The 20,166-nt window shown below is 39.0% G+C and overlaps 1 protein-coding gene across 1 annotated transcript in view; it reads left to right on the top strand.

Moving 5' to 3' along the window:
• LOC121511249 (acetyl-coenzyme A synthetase 2-like, mitochondrial) overlaps positions 1-19,215 on the top strand; it is a 34,127-nt gene extending 14,912 nt beyond the window's left edge. The window contains exons 6-14 of the mRNA XM_041789851.1: positions 999-1,146; positions 2,150-2,287; positions 3,477-3,569; positions 7,102-7,214; positions 12,073-12,199; positions 12,279-12,406; positions 14,449-14,512; positions 18,645-18,766; positions 19,025-19,215. Coding sequence (XP_041645785.1) covers positions 999-1,146; positions 2,150-2,287; positions 3,477-3,569; positions 7,102-7,214; positions 12,073-12,199; positions 12,279-12,406; positions 14,449-14,512; positions 18,645-18,766; positions 19,025-19,201 — 1,110 coding nt within the window. The 3' untranslated portion in view covers positions 19,202-19,215. The remainder of the gene's footprint in view (positions 1-998; positions 1,147-2,149; positions 2,288-3,476; positions 3,570-7,101; positions 7,215-12,072; positions 12,200-12,278; positions 12,407-14,448; positions 14,513-18,644; positions 18,767-19,024) is intronic.
• Positions 19,216-20,166: the final 951 nt, after the last annotated feature.

Below are 20,166 nucleotides of genomic sequence, written 5' to 3'. Positions count from 1 at the left end.
CATGGCGACATGTAAGTACTCGACTTTTGTCATTTTTGAAAAGAAAACATCTCACTGCTGCTCTTTGTTGTTCTTTTAACGAACAAATGTCGTCAAGTCCTGATAAAACTGGCGCTTTAGCAGCATCCACGCTAATCTCTTCCACCATAATTGCACCGGCCTCCTGTTGCTGCTTGTTTACGTCACGACTCTGCTGTGCCTGAAAGTACCGCCCCTCATCGCTGATTGGTCCTGTCACTTTCTAACCGGGCCCAAACTGTTCAGATGGGAGCTTAACAAGATGGATTCGCCAGTGAAAAACAAGGAAACGGGCGTATCCATCTGCTTTGCAAGGTTACTATATTTTATGATATGTTCAAATGCCACATAAAATTGGGAAATTTAGTTTTTGATGACAAAATTTGAATAAATACAGTGTGAATATGTGTTTATATTTCAGGGATATACAATAGATGTGACAGGCTGAATCATAGCGTTTTAACTTGAGCCCTACTCAGCTAAGACCTCATGTAGTTTAAATATTTGCCCTTATTTTGACTTTCCACCAAACTATAGAAAGTATTGATAGTGGTATCAATAAGGACTCAGATCAGCACTTTCAATGTGCTGTTCATAGAATTAAAAGAATAAAAATAAAACACTTGACAATAACAACCTTTACAAATCTTAAAACTTAAGAATATTTTTTAAATATTTTAAAAAATGCTGTGGTTATCATGATTAATCACAACGTAGGGATGTGATTAACTTCATTAACTTTTTTAAGTAACAGCACTGTGTTGTTCACTGTCTCTTTTTGTTGAACTGTTCATGTGAGTAAATAGGGCTTTTAAAAACTGTTTTGGTCACTGATGACACTTCAAAGAATGAATAAATTAATGAACATTTGCTGAGCTTTCTGATGAACTGCTGCACACTCATGGTTTAACAGGTATTAAAGCTGTCAGACCAATTTACACTCCGTCTGCTAACCCTCCTCTTCACGTCTCTGTCATCAGTACGTATTTGACTATCGGGACGGCGACGTGTTTGGCTGCGTTGCGGACGTCGGCTGGATAACGGGACACAGCTATGTGGTGTACGGCCCTCTCTGTAATGGTGCCACGACCGTCCTGTTTGAGAGCACGCCGGTTTACCCAGACCCAGGTAAGGTCAACGGCACGGTTAAAGTCCAACATCTCAAATCTAACAGTTCTCCATTCATCCCTCAGGTCAGGACCTGAGGAGTGGCAGATTAGAGTAGTTTGTAGGGAGTGTGTGGTTATAGTCTCGGTCCAGCCCTTGGTTATTCATTTTAAGTTTACTACCTGCAGTTACAGAGATGAGCCAGCTTATCTCACTTCTATGGTTTTATTGGCTTATTCTCTGAGCTCTGATTGGCCGGTCAGTAGGACAACAGGAAGTCTACAAACGCTGATATGATTGTCTCTCATTAACTGTGTTGACATGTCCATGTACCTCTGCAGTCTAATTAAAGGGTAACTGACCCCAGAGTCAGGCTGAAGTGCATTTACACTGGAATTTAAAACAGACTTTAGAATACTTTTAGAAATCTTTAAGCCTTTAGAATTAATTCAGATGAAAAAAACCCACTAAAAATACTGTGTCAAACCCAAACAGTAGCTAGATGACTTGATTCTTGAGGGATTTATGATGTCACTCAGGACCAGCTCAGCCAAAAATCAATTAAAATACATTATATTTATACACTTATGTTGATAGAAGCTCATGAGCCACAGGCCAAAGCTCATTTTAAACAGAGTGAGGCCAAATGGAAAACTGTTTTGTGGTCAAATCAAAATTTGAAATTTTTTTGGAAACCACAGATGCCATGTTCTGGAGACTACAGAGGAGAGGACCCAAAAAAATTGGGTTGCTGTGTAAAATGTAAATAAATACGGAAATCGGTGATTGTTAAACCCTCATAAACCCATATATATATATATTTTATTTTTTTACAAAAGAACATAAACATATCAGTTGTAGAAACAGAGGCATTTTACCATTTCATGAAAAACATTATAGCTCATTTTGAACATCTCAAAATGGTAGGGACAGGGCAACAAAAGGCTGGAAAAGTAAGTAGTACTAATGAAAAACAGTTGGAGGAGCATTTTACAGCTAGTAATGTGTCTCTGTGGTTCTTCAGGCAGGTACTGGGAGACCGTGGAGCGTCTGAAAATAAACCAGTTCTATGGAGCTCCTACGGCTCTCCGTCTGCTGCTGAAGTACGATGAGAGCTGGGTGAAGAAGTACGACCGCTCTTCTCTGAGGACACTTGGCTCAGGTCACACACTTAAAAATCTACCTTCAGATGTTATATCCACGAGATCGCTGTGGATTCAGGTCAGACATTTAGATTAAGTTTGTTCCAAGTAAAGGAGTTCAAGTGTCTCAGGGTTTTCTTCATGGGTAGAATGGATCCTGATATTGATAGGCATACTGGCTCAGCATCAGCAGTTTTGGTAGTGTTGTACCAGACATCACATCCTAAGGGACTAGTTGAGGATACATCCAACTGGGAGAAGACCTTGAAGCAGACCCAAAACTCTAAGGAGTGTATTAGCTCATGAATTGTTGATGGATGGATGGATTGATGGATGGATGGATGGATTAACTCATGGATGGATGGATTGATAGTTGGATTGATTAATGGATGGATGGATTAACTCATGGATGGATGATTGATTGATGGTTGGATGGATTGATGGATGATTTATTAACTCATGGATTGATGGATGATGGATGGATTAACTCATGGATCGATGATGGATTGATGGATGATTTATTAACTCATGAATGGATGGATGATGGATGGATGACAGATGGATAAACTCATGGATGGATGATGATGGATGGATGACAGATGGATAAACTCATGGATGGATGATGATGGATGGATTAACTCATGGATGGATGGATGATGGATGGATGACAGATGGATAAACTCATGGATGGATGGATGATGGATGGATGACAGATGGATAAACTCATGGATGGATGATGATGTATGGATTAACTCATGGATGGATGGATGATGGATGGATGACAGATGGATAAACTCATGGATGGATGATGATGGATGGATTAACTCATGGATGGATGGATGATGGATGGATGACAGATGGATAAACTCATGGATGGATGATGATGGATGGATTAACTCATGGATGGATGGATGATGGATGGATGACAGATGGATAAACTCATGGATGGATGATGATGTATGGATTAACTCATGGATGGATGGATGATGGATGGATGACAGATGGATAAACTCATGGATGGATGATGATGGATGGATTTTTCAGGGTGCTATTCTTTATCATCTGTCTTACCTAATGAACCCGTACTTGCCCTTTAACTGAAGCTTTAATGTAATCTCTGATAAGAGATCAATGATCAGTGTATTGATAACTCTGAGTGTAAAAATATGTAACTGGCTGTAACAACTGTGGCTTTTTGTGTTCTTACAGTTGGAGAACCCATCAACCACGAGGCCTGGCACTGGTTCCATGATGTGGTTGGAGAGGGACGGTGTCCTCTAGTGGACACCTGGTGGCAGACAGGTAATGAGATCTAATGATTCTACTGGTTTTAAATTTTTGTTGTCAGTACTCTTCCTTTGGTTTGAGATCTGATCATTTCTTCTATCAACGCCATCACCCTGATGTGCACACATTTCTTCACTGTTTCATGATCATCTGATCATCTTGGTCACATGATCGTATATCTCCTGATACCTCATAAAAACCTCCCAGGATATAAAACAGATTCTCTCTGCTTTAAGAGCCGTTTACAGGAGGTTTTATTATCAAACTCCAGAGATGATAAGACCAGTACAGGTGTCAGCTTTACACATCGTTACACAGGAAGAACTACCCAACATTCCTCAATCAACAGTGCCACCTATTGATGTATGGGCACCATATTTAGCATGCTTAATGAGATCATCATCAAGGATGGTTGCACCAAATCTGGTTTAATTTGAAGAATCTAACAGTGAGATACGGCGACATTCCTACAGTGGTGCCATACAACCAGGGTATAGTCAGGTATTAACAGGAAGCACTCCTAAACAGTAGAACAATGTTGGTTTATTATGAACAGATTTCATCATTACTCACATCATCACTTATTACACTACATTAACATAACCCCACATTTCTATCAAACATTACAGGTTGTATTGGTGAATCGTTATCCAAGTATGGTGTCTGTTTCATGGACTCTACTTTCCTTGTTGTTCCATGTAACTTCTGATAGCTCCACAATTTGGATTAACTCACTAACTCATTGGATGTTGGTGAGTCATTTTGCACTCCTGCGTATTTCTAACAGTTTAGCATTGTTTAACCATGTATTTGACAGGCACCTTGAAGCTGTTTCCTAGCTCTAAGTCAGTGTTTCCCAATCATTTTTGCTTGAAGCTGCCTCTGCATGTACCTAAGAAAACCGAGCCCCCCTAGGACCCAAGGGTGAAGATAAAGGGACACATTGCTGTCTAAAATCAACATAGATTTTAATTGTTTCACTGACGAAACCCTATAAAAAGACATATGCATGTGTTTGTTATCAATAGACCTTTGTATAAACTATTTAATAACTGCTATATCACGGTTTTAGTCAATATTTGCAAATACAATTTTGGCAGCCTCAGAGCAGACAAAGCCTTGCGACCCCCCCTGAAGGTTGCCCGCCCTCAGGGGTCCCAGACCCCAGGTTGCGAACCAATGTGAAGTCATGGTTTCAGACCACACTGGTGCAGCTGTGCTGCATTTATCTATTAATCAACACCAGAACTACTCATGAAACATTGGCAGTATGGACTTTAACATTTGAATTTAAAATGATCAAGTTTAAAAATATTATGATAATTTCCTAAGCGAAATTCAAGATCAATCAAAATTCAGTATTTAGCCATAATTAGATAATTTTGTCCTTTAACTGTTCAGAAACAAACAGCTGATAATTTAAGGACTGAATGTTTAACAGCTGGGTGGAGCAGCTCATCGAAGCAGAGACTGGTATCAACCAGAAAGTGAAAGCAGAGGAAGATAAAGGCTCATATCAATAGAAAGATCCAGAATTTGGCATCTCTTTTCTTGTTTGTTAGCTTGTTTGTGCCCATGTCTGCTGATCTGACAGTAAGTCGGTCTGATTCTCTCTTTACTGGAGCTTTAACCCTAATTTAAACGATTAGCGGCAGAACATCTGCAGCGCTGGGGAAAATGAATTAAGATCAAATCCTCAACACTTACACCCCCAGGACCGACCACTAACACCCCCGACAAGACAGCCAAGGATCACTGACAGCAACGGCGAGCGTGTGTGTGACCTAATTCCTCGACAATCTCTGCAGCGTGAGTGTGTGTTGTTTTTAAATCAGTCTTTAAACTCGCTGCCAGCTGTTTCTGTCTCTAAAAAGAAGAGAAATCCCCAATAAATTAAGAAATTAAAGGAAATTAAAGCTGCATGTCAAAGCTGTGCCTAGAGCCCTCTGCTGGTCACCAGGAGTAGAAGATTTTATTTATTTAAAGTGAAGTTATGCTTTATTTATGCTTCACTGTTTACTCTTTAGAATATCTAGCTTCATAGTCTCTGAACCAATGCTCTCAACATCTGATAATAATGCAAATAACAATAATATAACGCTAATAAAGCTGTTGGTCCTTGCCCCGTACAGTGCTGTGGTAATGCATTGCCCCTTCCTGATTTCCTATTAATTTGCATATTTGTCACACTGAAATGTTTCAGCTTATCAAACTTATTTTGATACTAGAAAAAGATAACCTGAGTAAATACAAAAGTCGGTTTTTAAATGACTCTTTCATTTTTTAAGAGAAGAAAGCCAACCAAATAAACCTCTATCTACTTTTAAGCATTGATTGATGTGTGAGCTGTCCACGCCATAGGCACTAATGCAACCCCATACCATCAGAGATCCAGGCTTTAGACCTGAGCCAGAATAACAAGCAGGGTGGTGTCTCTTCTTTTTAGTCCACAGCACACAGCATCTGTGGTTTCCGAAAAGAATTCCCCATTTTGACTCATCTGACCACAGAACAGTTTTCCAGAGAAGATTGTGATGTTCCTGGATCCTGTTTACATATGGCTTCTTCTTTCCATGATCCAGGCATTTGTGGATGTAACAGTAAACTGTGTTGGCAGACTGATTTCTGGAAGTATTCCTGAGCCCATGTTTTAATGCAGTGGCCCCTGAGGGCCCCCTTATCCTTGTCCCTTGCTCACAGAGATTCTTCCAGATTCTCTGAATTTTTTGATGATATTATGGACTGTAGATGGTGGGAGATTCAAAATCTTCACTATGTTATGTTGAAGAACATTTTTCGAAATTGTTCCACAATTTGTAAACCTCTGCCCATCTTTATTTCTGAGAGACTCTGCCTCTCTAAAATGCTCCTTTTATACCCAGTCATGTTACTGATCTGTTGACAATTAATCTAATCAGTTTCAGAATGCTCTTCCAGCTGTTTTCATTAGTAACCTCTTGCTTTTCAAGCCTTTTGTTCCCCTGTCCCTACTTTTTTGAGATGTACAGCTACCATCAAATTCAAAATGAGCTGATATTTTTCATGAAATGGTAACATTTCTCAGTTCCAACATCAGATATGTTGTTATGTTCTATTTTGAAACAATTATGGTTTAATGAGATTTGACTTGATCGTAGTTATCATTGACTTCTGTTTTTGTTTACATTTTTCACAGCAACCCAACTTTTTTGATTTTTTTTTTTTTTTTTAAATAGTTGAAAATCCATCATGGTGGATTTAACACCCAACAGGCTTGTGTTTCTAAAATATGGAGCTGGATTTAAAGGTCAAAATTAAAGTCAATCCAACTTAACGATGCAGGTATGGTGACTTTAAAGTTATTTTTTCTTGCCTTGATTACAGCGCCACCATCTGGCTGACTGGGTTTGTATTTCATGGGAATATAATGCTGCTAAGTTTAATGTTTCTAGCTCATTCCATCTCTCTGAAATCTGAGCTTTTTCTGAAGGAGTGAACGCTTTATTGAACAGTAAAACCTTCTTAGGTTAAAAAAATAAACCTTCTGTTCTTTGTCTCCTTCCTGTAGAGACTGGTGGAGTCTGTATCGCTCCTCGCCCCTCAGAGGAAGGTGCGCCAATTATCCCAGCGATGGCTATGAGGCCATTCTTCGGCATCCAGCCGGTTCTCATGGGAGAGAAGGTGACATGAACACAGAGCTTCTTAAAAAATGCTTCGAAAGCGATTAATCCATATTAGCATGAATGAGGGTGCAACAAACTTTATACTTTAAAGGAGGAGGCTGGGGTGGAGGTTGCTTTGCCAGCAGCAGCATTAAAGCATGCAGGGATTAGTGAAAAGTACATCATAGTTAAATACACTGCTGTATTGAGAGAAAGAGCTATTTCTGGCTGTGGACAGTGGGAGGTGATAGGATCAGCTGGCCGTCAGCTGATCACAGCTGGGCGTATGACTACCATGTCCTGCATGAAGTAACACTGAGCTTCATTTGCTCGTCTGTTTTTCAAATGTTAAATCTTAACCAAGGGTTCTAACTATTTCACTATGAATGTTTGACAACTTTTTGAATGATGGTGCCTCACTGCACACAGCAGGGGAGCTTTTTATTAGTTGGCCCCTGGCCCTCGAACATCCTGAGTCTGGCACCGTATATCACAGCTGATTTTTTTCATATTGGTAATTAACATAGCTATTTATAAATACTTCTAACTCAAACTAAAGAGGGAACACAAGAGGTCTGAAGATTGAGCCTTGAGGGACTCCTTAGGTTAGAGAATAACAATCACAAACTTCTGTCTTTCTTAGAGGACGTGATCTCTAATGTCTAGATTCAGACTTGTTAGATTAAATTAGTTGCAGGTTTGGCTCTATGCTTGTTTTTTCTTTACAGAGGGGGAAAAGAAAGAACATAAAATGCTTTAACCAATGAAGTCTGCTGAAATCAAGAAGAAAACGTTCTGATTCTGTTGGTTTAACTTTGGTGATCTTTGACAACATGTGGTTTCCACCAATCTCTGCTTTTCATTAACCCTACTTGATCTTTGGATGTAAGGGGTCAAACGAGCCTTCGAATGACACCGTCTCTCTTTCCAAGTTTAATCTTTCAATTAAAGCCGTCGGCAGCATATGTTTGCTTTGATTAACAGACTTTCAGGCTCAGTTGGGATGATCGCCGCTCCCCCAAATTAATTATCCGCTAGTTTCCCCATTTCCCTCCCTCTGTTAAACGGCTGTAATCTGTGGCTGGTCCAGGCTTTTTCATCATACACAGTTTAGATTTCATTGGGCCTTCTTCAGTTTCACGTTTCATCCTCAGAGGAGGTCACTTCACTTTCAGTCCAATCCTCTCTGAGTAAAGGCCTACTGATGAATGTGTGATTAATAGATGGTTTGTGCAGGATTTAATTTGTACCACTTAACACTGGCCTCATTCTAGGAGTGGATGAGTTCAGTATTTACACAATAGCACTGAGGAAACGAGGAAATGAGGGACGGTCGATCATGATCAGCCTTAATAACAAACCAGATTAGTGCTGGGAGGTTTTTTTATTACACTGGCAGGAAAAAATAGATATAGACTCAACTATTTAAAGTACAACATTCAAAATTTTTACACTGAAACATCAAGATTAATGAAAAAATGCTGTTTATTTGTTGTTGAGTTATTATATAACCTTAAATATTTTCAACTGTTTTTCAATGTACAAGAACTATGGAGCCATTATTGCTGCAAAACAATGGACCATGACTTATTGATTTTGGGCTCTGATTTTTTTCCCCCAAATTTTCTAGTCAGACTTGTCTTTGTGCCCCAAACTGCCTTCCTGTTCTTAGATTTTCAAGAGGCTGCAGACCTCTACGGTGGGGAATTTTTATCCCCCGTACCCTAAACTCTAACCTTTAGGGTTTGGGTGCCTAACCCTAAACCTATTTGGGTTTTCCCTAGTTTGTGGTGTTTTAATTTTAAATTTATCCCCTCATTAAATTTTGATTTTTTTTTTATTCATAAAATTCTGCCGTTGTGAAAAATACCCACTGACAGCGAAATATACATCACTCAATATGTCATTCTGGTTGTGGCTTGGGTAATGTACGTCACTTCCTGCCCTGTGGTAGAGGTCGCCCCATTGTAGAGGTCCGCAGCCAGATCCTCTTGAGATTTTCTGTTTGTGCTCTAAATGTCTGCTTGACCTCAAATCTTTAGCTGATGATCCGTGGCGTACAAAATTTTCTCTGAGCTCTAAATTTATTTCTGGTCTTGGATTTTTTGATGAACCAACCAATAGGAAACAGGTAGAGGATGGACTAATCACGTTAGCTCTGTCTTGTGTTGTTGCTGTGCTGTTCTCCAGGAGACATTTGCCTTGATCTCAGTAAGAGAGTCCCAACATTCTATCACATACACAAATGATAAAAGTCTGAGAGCCAAAAATCATAATCAAACTTTAACAGTTATTATAAAAATCTGTCAATGATAGCAGGAAAATTGAATCCAGCATAAATAGCTGAATCATTTCTCTACTTTTAAAGCTAAATTTAGATTAATAGGAGGAACTGAGTTATAGTGCTTAGAAGTAGGCTGAGATGATGAGTGTGTATGTGATAGAATGTTGGGACTCTCTGAGCCAAAAATCATCATCTCAGAATGTTAAAATGCACTCTGGAATTTTGCGACAGTAATGACTTCATAAAAACCCTTTATTTAAGTGATTTTAACAGGACATGTCTTGTCACATCAGCTGTCATGCCGGAGCCACCAAATATTAGATGTAACGTCAAAGACTGCTACAGGAAGTTGCCCTTCTGTAGCTGTATGTCATTCATCAGGGTATCCATGGGATCTTAAAAAGTATTAAAAGTTGATAAATTAATTGAGCCAAAATTAAGGCTTTTAAAAAGCATTACAAAGTCTTAAATTCAAGACTGAGTTTTTGTTTTGTTTTGTTTTTTTATTTTCAGCTTCTAAAAAGTCTATAGGCTTTAAAATGCTTTAAAATTAGAATTGAAGAGTATTAAGTATCAGGAAATGGGCAAATATCCCTTGTATTTTTGGTCTTAAAACCCAAATGTATGTTGCTATGTAAATTACTACTGCTATTTTGTTTTCTTTGTTGACTCTTTTTTGTCTTACTATCAACACAAAACATATCAGTGCTTAACAAATTTATTAGACCACCCTAACCCTAACCAAAGTAAGGTTTATGCCACAGCTGCCCTAAATTAACAGCACTGGTAATTACCAAAATCATTTTTTATGTTTCTGCAATGGTTAATACACCAATATGTAGAAGCTCTTTAACCAAAATGATATTTTTAATGCTAAAGTAGAATTATTATTGTTATCCATAAATTTTCAAATTCATTGATTTACAAAAAAAACTGAAAAAATAATAAAGCACATTAATATTTACAATGTTACAATGTTACAATGTCATTTAGCAGACGCTTTTCTCCAAAGCGACGTACATTTGAGAGCAAGAACAACACAAGCAATGATCTAGACAAGAAGAAACAACATCAGTAAGTGCCATCAAGTGCTTCAGGTCCAATTGGATGCAAGTGCTGCCGTGTAGAGTTTAAGGCAGAGTACCTAAAATATACGTTGTTTATGTCGTTTTTTTTGTTGTTTGTTTGTTTGGGGTTTTTTTGTTTTGTTTTGTTTTTTTTTTTTTTTGTTTTTTGTTTTTTTGTTGTTTTTTTTTTGTTATTAGACAGCAACAATGAATCAAGGAAAATGTGGGATCACTAATCGCCATTCATTAGACTTCACAACAACTATTTACCAAGTACCAAGTGCTGGATCATTCCCAAAGAGCTGGGCAAAGAAATCCCAGAAGTAGAGCAGGACAGTGCGAGCTAACTATAGTTGGGAAACTCATTCAACCACTGGGGGCAGCAGTGGAGAATAGTCTGGCTGAGACTCAATCTACTACTGGGGACAACAGTAGAGAATTGCCTAGCTAAGTGCAAAGTGTTCTCTGAAGAGCTGGGTCTTTAGCCTTCTCTTGAAAGTAGACAGGGAGTCTGTAGATCGAATGGAGTTGGGTAATTCATTCCACCATTTAGGGACAACAGAGGAGAAGAGTCGAGCTAGTGACTTAGGAGCATGATGTGCTGGAAGTACCAGGCGCCTTTCGCTGGCTGAGCGTAGTGGGCGAGAAGGGGTGTAGACCTGGATGAGGGACTCCAGGTAAACAGCAATGTAAGCAATGATTAGAGTTTTGAATTTAATGCGAGCCGCAACTGGAAGCCAGTGTAGAGATTAATATGTCAAATTATAGTTATTTACTTGCATTCCTGAACAGAAAAATGAATTGTAGTGGTTGAATGTTATGCTTGATTCATTTCTGACTTCTCAGAGAAGCCCAGTGAGCCGGCTCAAATTTGGTTGAATTTAGTTTGAAATTCCTCATTCCTGTTCAAAATGGTAAAACGTGGAGAGCTCAGTGAAAATGAAAGAGTCTGCATTAAAGCACTTCATGATGCTGGATGGTCTTTAAGACAAATATGACAGGTGGTCTAATAAATTTGTTAAGCACTGTACATAACTGTGTTGTTAATGTTAACAGGTTAGAAACTGAAGACCCAATAGTCTTAAAATTTATGATGAGGATCTTGAAAAAGGTCTTAAAAAGTATAAAATTAATTTCAGATTTTCTGTATATACGCTGTTCATGTTTTGTGCTTCTTACTGTGATGGACCATGTTGATTCTCTGACACTGGCTGCAGTTTGTTTTTGTCCAGGCTCCTCCAAATAATGCTCAACCCCAACCCTTCCAATGCCTGATTTGGTGTGGCCAAACTAGACAGTTGCAAGTCAAGAGACATGCTGCTTCGCTCTGTTATCTATCTTTGATGAATTTCTTATAATGGGGGAGAAAAGCTGCTAAAAAGGCCTTCCCCATTCCACGTTAGCACTGGTTGTCTTTTGGAGCCACAGTGATAGGGACGGTGTGTCTTCGTTCTGTTCTATTCTGTATCACACGATAATTCATTTATAGGTTGGAGTATATTTTTACTGTCCTTTCCCATCTTTAGGGGGAGCCTTTGTCAGGTAACTCGGTGAGTGGAGCTCTGTGTATCAGCCAGCCGTGGCCCGGGATGGCTCGAGGGATCTACGGAGACCATCAGAGATTTGTCGATGCGTATTTGAAACCGTACCCTGGTCAGTGAGAATAAAACATGCTGCTGCTGTCCATCCCATCATCACACGCTCTGAGCATTTTTTCTATTATAATCCTCAGGATGTTACTTTACTGGGGACGGAGCGTACCGCTCAGAGGAGGGTTACTACCAGATAACGGGGCGGATGGATGATGTCATCAATGTCAGCGGTCATCGTCTCGGCACAGCAGAGATCGAGGATGCCCTGGTGAGGCTCTTATTACTACTGGGATTATAGCATCACATCCATCATTTCACATTTTGTCTGCCATGAATACAATGTCAATGTTCAATCAGCATATATATGGAATAACTTTATGAAAAGTCAATGCAAATGCATTAAACATACAAAGAGCATGAAACTTGCATTTTTAGCCACCCCATCCATCAACACCCCGTAGATGGTGTTAGGAAGGACAGTGTCCCAGCTCAGCTCTGCCTCTGTTTCCAGTTTTTTCTCTCTGTAGTGTTGTCTGAAGCAGCAGGGACCTCTGTGGTCCATTCAGTCCATCCATTTTCCCGTCTACACATCAACACTGTGAACAGAGTTTCTAATTATCTCCACTCTAGCAGGAAGTTTCCTAAGGGGCGTCTTCAGTGTCCTAAAACACAAAACACACAGAAAAACCTGGTCTGAAAAGCACCCCTACATGTGGAACAGGCCTGGGAGTAAGCATCACAAAACAGAACTAAGAGGCCTCCATTGCTGTTTTAGTCCTCCTACTCCCACGTGGATATGACTGGAACCAAAATGAGCATGTGCGTTAGGTTTCTTTTTCCAAAGTTTCAGAGCACTGGTTCCCAACATGGGGTCTGTGACCCCCCCAGGGGGACGTGAGGCTTTGTCTGCTTTGAGGCTACCAAAATTAGATTTGCAAATATTGACGAAAACCAAATAAAGCAGTTATTAAACAGTTTGTATAAAAGGTCTTTTTAGATAAGAAAAGAACACATAGGCCTCTTTTTAGGGTTTTATCAGTGGAACAAGTAAAATCTATGTTAATTTTTGCGGCAGTGGGCCACTTTTCTCTTCTCTTGGGTCATGGGGGGGGTGTCACTTTTTCTTAGGAACATGTAGGGGGGGCTCCAAGGAAAAATGGTTGGGAAACATTGGTTTAGAGGATGATGGAGATGTTGCTGTTTTCTATAGTCTCCATACTAGAGCCGTTTATCAAAACTCTCTGTTTTCATGCACTAGAAACACCATTGTCATGTGAACATACTGCCAAAAGACATGGATGAATTTACTGCAATCCTCATTTATTCTGTGACCATAGCTGCCCATAAGGGGGGATAATGGGGAAAGCTTTCTGGGGCCAGACTCGAGGCCAGCAAAATCATGGTCCATTATAAAGTGAATCTGTGATAACCATATTTTATATTTAACCTGAATAGTAACCACTGTTACAAAGAAACAAAAATGAATTTTATTTATTCATGCTCCAAAATAGAATAGAATAGAATTTTATCAGTAATGTTAACAATGTGGAAGGGCACACTAAACTAAACCATTAGGAAAGTAGTGTTAGACTTCAGAGCTAAGCTGTGATCTGCACAAAAATATTAAACAATTGTAAAAAAGGAGGAAAATGGGCAAAAAGTGAAAAAATATTGTGGCTAAAATTGGCAAACATGGGGATAAAGGTGGGAAAGGGGGTTAAAAGTAGCAAAAGTTGACAGTGTTGGTTAAAGTGGCCCAAAAAAGTGCCAAAAAGTGCAGAAAGTGGCAAAAATTGTCTAAAATGGCAAAAGTTGGCCAAAAATGCATCAAAAGTGGCAAAAAGTAGTGAGCAACTTTGTCTCAAAATAACAAAAAAGGGTAAGAAGCAGCAAAAAGAAGCAAACCTAGAGGCCCATTCTCTGTGTTTATCAGGGGCCCATTCTCTGGGTTTATCAGGTATCCATTCTCTGGGTTTGTAAGTGGCCCATACACTATTATGGGCAGGCCTGTTTATGACACTTCTGTAACCAAACTTTATTGCACTAGTGACCCAATAAAGCTTTAAATTTAGGTCATGTCCATCCTTTACTTTCTATGCTCTACAATGTTACTGTCACTTTGATTTTAGTGATTGATAGTGTTCAAAAGTGCTGGGGCTGAGAAAAAATGTTTGTTTCTGTGAGGAAGATGAACAAGAGAAGGATGAGTTTGATAGAACATCAGTCTGACTGCTAAATGTTCTGAAACATCTACTTCCTCCTTTGATCAGGGATCTGAACAGGGACCAATGTTTGCTGTTTATCTTCCAGGATGAGCATCCAGCTGTTCCAGAAACCGCTGTGATTGGTTTCCCCCATGACATCAAAGGAGAAGGTGAGGGTTCAATGGTACACCTGAGCTCCCAGAATCCTCTGCTGCTGTTTTATATCAACATGTCCAATGGTGCTAAGGTGTTTAGTCAGCAGATCAGCGGGAGGAAGGTATGAGAAAAACTTTTAAAATAAAACACCATCACTACAGCTGATAAACTGGATAGTTATTCAAGTTTAAAGTTCAGTTTTGATTTTATCCTCCAACCATCATGAGAACAAGACAGTAGAGATGACAGTAGAGAGTCGGTTCCTGTGCTGGATGCTGTGATTGCTTGTTTTGTAATGTTTGGTAAATGTTTTAGTGTTTGTTGATATGTTAAGGACATGACATACAGTCATGGACGAAAATAATGGCACCCCTGGAATTTTTCCAGAAAATACATCATTTCTACCAGAAATTGTTGCAGTAAACAAATGTTTTAGGTATACATGTGTCTATTACCTTTATGTGCATTGGAACAACACAAAAAATCTGAAGAAAAAGACAAGATTGACATAATTTTACACAAAACTCAAAAAATAGGCCAGACAAAATTATTGGCACCCTCAACTTAATATTTGATTGCACAACCTCATTAAAAAAATAACAGAAACCAGTCAATTCCTATAACCATCAACAAGCTTCTTACACCTCTCAACTGGAATTTTGGACCAATCTTCTTTTACAAACTGCTCCAGGTCTCTCAGATTTGAAGGGTTCCTTCTTGCAACAGCAGTTTTGAGATCTCTTCATAGGTGTTCAATTGGATTTAGATCTGGACTCATTGCTGACCACTTCAGAACTCTCCAGCTTTGTCTCCAACCATTTCTTGGTGCTTTTTGAAGTATGTTTGGGGTCATTGTCCTGCTGGAACACCCATGACCTCTGACCCAGACCCAGCTTTCTGACACTAGGCTCTACATTGCAGCCCAAAATTTTTTGATAGTCTCAGATTTCATGATTCCTTGCACACAGTCAAGGCACCCAGTGCCAGAGGCAGCAAAATAACCCCAAAACATCCTTGAACCTCCACCATGTTTGACTGTAGGTACTGTGTTCTTTTCTTTGTAGGCCTCATTCCATTTTCTGTAAACAGTGAAATGACTTCCTTTTCCAAAAAGCTCTACCTTAGTCTCATCTGTCCACAAAATGTTCTCCCAGAAGGATTGAGGCTTACTCAGGTACATTTTTGTAAACTCCAGTCTGGTTTTTTATGTCTCTTTGTCAGCAGTGGGGTTCTCCTCGGTCTCCTGCCATAGCGCTTCATCTCATTCAGATGACCACGTATGGTCCGAGCTGACACTTTTACACCCTGAGTCTGCAGGACAGCCTGAATTTGTGTGGAAGTTGACTGAGGATGTTTATCCACCATTCCAACTATCCTGTGTTGCATTCTTTTGTCCATTTTTCTCTTCCGTCCACGTCCAGGGAGATTAGCCACAGTTCCATGGGTTATAAACTTCTTGATTATATTACACACAGTGGACAAAGGAATCTCAAGATCTCTGGAGATGGTCTTGTAACCTTGAGATTGTTCATATTTTCCTGCAATTTTGCTTCTTAAGTCCTCAGACAATTCTGGGCTCTTCTTTCTCTTCTCCATGCTTGGTGTGACACACACAGGCACACAACACAAAGGTTGAGTCAACTTTTAGACATTCTAACTGCTTCAGGTGTGATTTTTTATATTGCCAGCACCTGTTACTGCCACAGGTGAGTTTAAATGAGCATCACATGCTTGAAATAAAATGATTTACCCACAGTTTTAAAAGGGTGCCAATCATTTTGTCCAGCCCATTTTTTGAGTTTTGTGTAAAATTGTGTCAATTTTGTCTTTTTTCTTTGGATTTTTTGTGTTATTCCAATGCACATGAAGGAAATAAACATGTGTATACCAAAATCATTTGTAATTGCAACAATTTCTGGGAGAAATTGTATATTTTCTGGAAAAATTCCAGGGGTGCCAATATTTTCGTCCATGACTGTAATTCATTTAGTTTTATTAATGATGCACCAATGCATCGGTCTAACATCGGCATCACCGATGACAGTAGCTGTCAAACAGAAAATAGACAATTCTAAAGTCCATACTGTTGTGAGAAATAATGCTAGACTATGACAAAAGCAATAACAGACAGCAGTCCGACAAATTTTAGCTGCTCACACCCTCCAGCTGACCGTCCATGATGGCATTAGCAGCCAGTGCAGCATCTCAGATGTGACTGCAATCAGCTGAAAAATAGTAGGACACTTTGAACACTCTCCTGTTGCCTGCTCACACCTGCAGGTTGCAGGTTCAGTTAGGAATGAAGCCATGAAGAATGCAGCAGGATGTCTCAACCCAGTGGAATAGTATGTTTAACATGAAAACGGAACGAAAACAGACACTTGAGACATGCTGCAGACCACAATCCCCCCTGCAGCTAGTTTGAAAACTTTATCATTCTTCTCTCTCCATTTGGACAGCTGACAAGAGAAGTCAGCACATTGGATTTATCAGTTGCTGATATGATTTCCTCAGTAAGAGTGCACCAAGGATCATGGTGTTAAAAAAACAAAGACTATTTCCTTAGATGCTGTTAGCAAAAATTCAAACTAACAGAAACTGATCCACTTTTCTTCATTGCTGCCTTATTATATCCCGGTACATTTTTGATGGGGATGTTAAGCAAAGCGCTTGAGTGCAGCTGATTGATATGCATGCCACTGATTGCTTTAACCATCCTGGGTATCACTGTATTTTTTAAAAAGATGGTTCCTCGCTCCTCTCCAGTTCCAACCATTTTCCAAAAGTTGCCATCAAAGGACAGTTGACACAAAGGAAAGATTGTTGGTATTTATATTTCTAATAATGATATGCTGAATTTTTTTGATAACTTATCTGTTCTTGTTTTAAGAAGGATACCCATCATGCAAAAATGTTTAATATTTAGAAAAGGTGGTGAAACTGGAGGAGGGAATGAAAAATTTGCCTAACTCTCTCCTTGATGGTTCAACATTCCCAATGACTGCCAACATATTAGAACAATTTAGACCATATGCAGAACATTTCTTGCATTTTTAAAAATTAAAACCAATAAATTGCCCATTATTGTGGGTTTAGGGCTTACATTTTGTTGCAATTGTATCAAACTGGTATCAATATAATTCTATTTTAACAATAATATGAATTCTCTTTAAAGAAATAAGATGAGCAGTGAACAGTGAAAGATGTGGAATAGGTTTTTCTTTATGAAACAAAAAATTAAAATGAATGAAAATTGGGAAAAACTTGATAACATGTCTGACCAGAATACCCATCATTAATGCACCGTTGTGTTTCTGTTTATTCTATCATTCCTCTTCGTCCTTTTAAGGGCAAAGAAACACAATACAGATTTAGTATCATTTACATGAATGCCTACAAATGTTAATACACAAATAAATGCCATTTACAGGAAAGCATACTTACAATTTTATATGTTCAGGTATTAAATATGAAAACTGTGTGTGGTTCAGACCCTCAGGGGCTTGTTTTATATGCTTAATTGTTAATGTTTGGCTTAATTTTAGGTCAGAATATTAAACAGAGAGATGATGATGAAGCTGATGAAGATGACTGGAGCGTTATTTATGTCCCTCTGCTGCCCCCTGCTGGTGCTTTGAAAGTCCTTCTAATTCAGTCAGAGTTAAACTGACATGGAAAACACAAAATTATTAAAACATAAAATTCAAAAGCAGGAAATAAAGATGATAATTGTTAGTTAAAAACAAGCAGAGCTGTACATTTGTTTAAATGTTGAATGATGTACAGATAAAGAAAAGTTTGGATAGGCCCAGAAAAAAATACCAGAATGGGAAAAATGTCTTAAAGGGGCATATCTGTTTTTTTAAGTTGTTATTGTATCATCTTCTGTCTGTCTGTCTTGTTTTTTCTACCCTCGGTCTTTCTGTCTCTTTCTCGGCTCACCTTGATTCTAGTAAAGGTAAAGGCCTCTAAAAATAAAGGTAACCACCAGTTGGTCTGTTGGATGCTGATAAAAATAAAGATAGCTGCTTAGATGGAGGCTCTTTATAATGTGTTTGTGTCTGCTTGTGTGTGTGTTAATGTATTTGGGTTTTTTTTGTGTTTATGTGTTTGTTTATGTATTTTCTTGTATTATTGTGTTTTTAGTGCCGTTTGCCTTCGTGGTTCTGAAGGAGGAGTTTGCCAACGACCCGCCCACTGTCCTTCAGCAGCTCAGAGATCTGGTGGCAACAAAGATCGCCAAGTACGCCGTCCCAGAGCACTTCCTGGTGAGTCCCTACCAAACAGATTTCATAGATTTGCCTTTTTCTCTTATTTAATGATGTTCTATTTTAGCTGATTTTAATATTATTCTATTAACATCTTTTACCTCTTTATTCTATTGAGTTCTTTGGTGCACCCTGGTTGTTTTAAATGTGATTTATAAATAAAGGTGAATTTAATTAAAAAGAAACCATCAGTGTGTTATCAAAAGGAGGGTGACTATAGCCAAGTACCTGAAGTGTCTGACCTGGTTTATCTCTCAGGTGGTCAAACGTCTGCCCAAGACTCGCTCTGGGAAGATCATGAGGCGGATCCTCAGGAAAGTTGCCACGGAGACGACCAGTGACCTAGGAGACGTGTCGACTCTGGACGACCCGTCTGTGGTCAAAGAGATCATCGAAGCCCACGAGCTCTACAGGAAGCAAAGAGGGAAACAGTAGAAGAAGAAAAACATCCTGGCCTTTAGAACTCTTTTAAATCACAGAGGAGAGGTGGGGGGGGGGGTGGGGGGGGGGCAGATGGGACCAAGGTACATGATGATTTCTCTATTAGAACCAGAGACAGGAAGCATTTGGGTTCTACCAGCATTAAGGTTCTACCCGCTACCACAAGTAGGAAAACAACATATTTAAGGCTCTAAAATTAAGAAATACATGTAGGAGTTTTATGTCAGGTATATTGTCTCTGAGAGCTCTACAGCAGATGATTTTAAAGTTAGCACACTTTAATGAGATGGTAGCACCGCCTTCTCTGTAGCACTTCTAGCCAGCACATGCTAACTCATGGAAGATACAGCATCACAACAAGAACATTAATTTTAATTAAATGATCCTCATTGATCAATCTGGAGGAGAAATCCTCTTCACCACGCACCATGAGTGATTTCAGAAACCCTCGCTTCTTTGAGTTCAAAACACTTATCTAAAAGTCACAAACTATGGCCTACTATTTGGTAAAAATGGATGAGAAGCCCCCAACATCCCCAGCTTCACCAACATTCCCTCCTCTGCCTTTCAAAATGATGTCATCTCCATAGCTTATATTCCATACTCTGCCTTTAATGATGTCATCCTTTAAAGTTTATAAAACATTCTGTTCTCTGCTATTCTCTGCCTTTAATGATGTCGTCCTTTAAAGTTTATAAAACATTCTGTTCTCTGCTATTCTCTGCCTTTAATGATGTCATCCTTTAAAGTTTATAAAACATTCTATTCTCTGCTATTCTCTGCCTTTAATGATGTCGTCCTTTAAAGCTGTTGAAAAATACCATCCTCTGCCTTTGATGATGATGTCATCCTTTAAGATGTAGGAAACATTCTTTAATCTGACTTTGATGATGATGTCATCCTTTAAAGTCTATTAAACATTCTATCCTCTGCCAGTGATAATGATGTTGACCTTTAAA

The sequence above is a fragment of the Cheilinus undulatus genome, linkage group 6, assembly GCF_018320785.1.
Source record: "Cheilinus undulatus linkage group 6, ASM1832078v1, whole genome shotgun sequence".
In the NCBI taxonomy this organism is placed as follows: Eukaryota; Metazoa; Chordata; class Actinopteri; order Labriformes; family Labridae; genus Cheilinus; species Cheilinus undulatus.
Note: the sequence above shows the minus strand (reverse complement) of the source record. Positions and strands in the feature narration are given on the sequence as shown.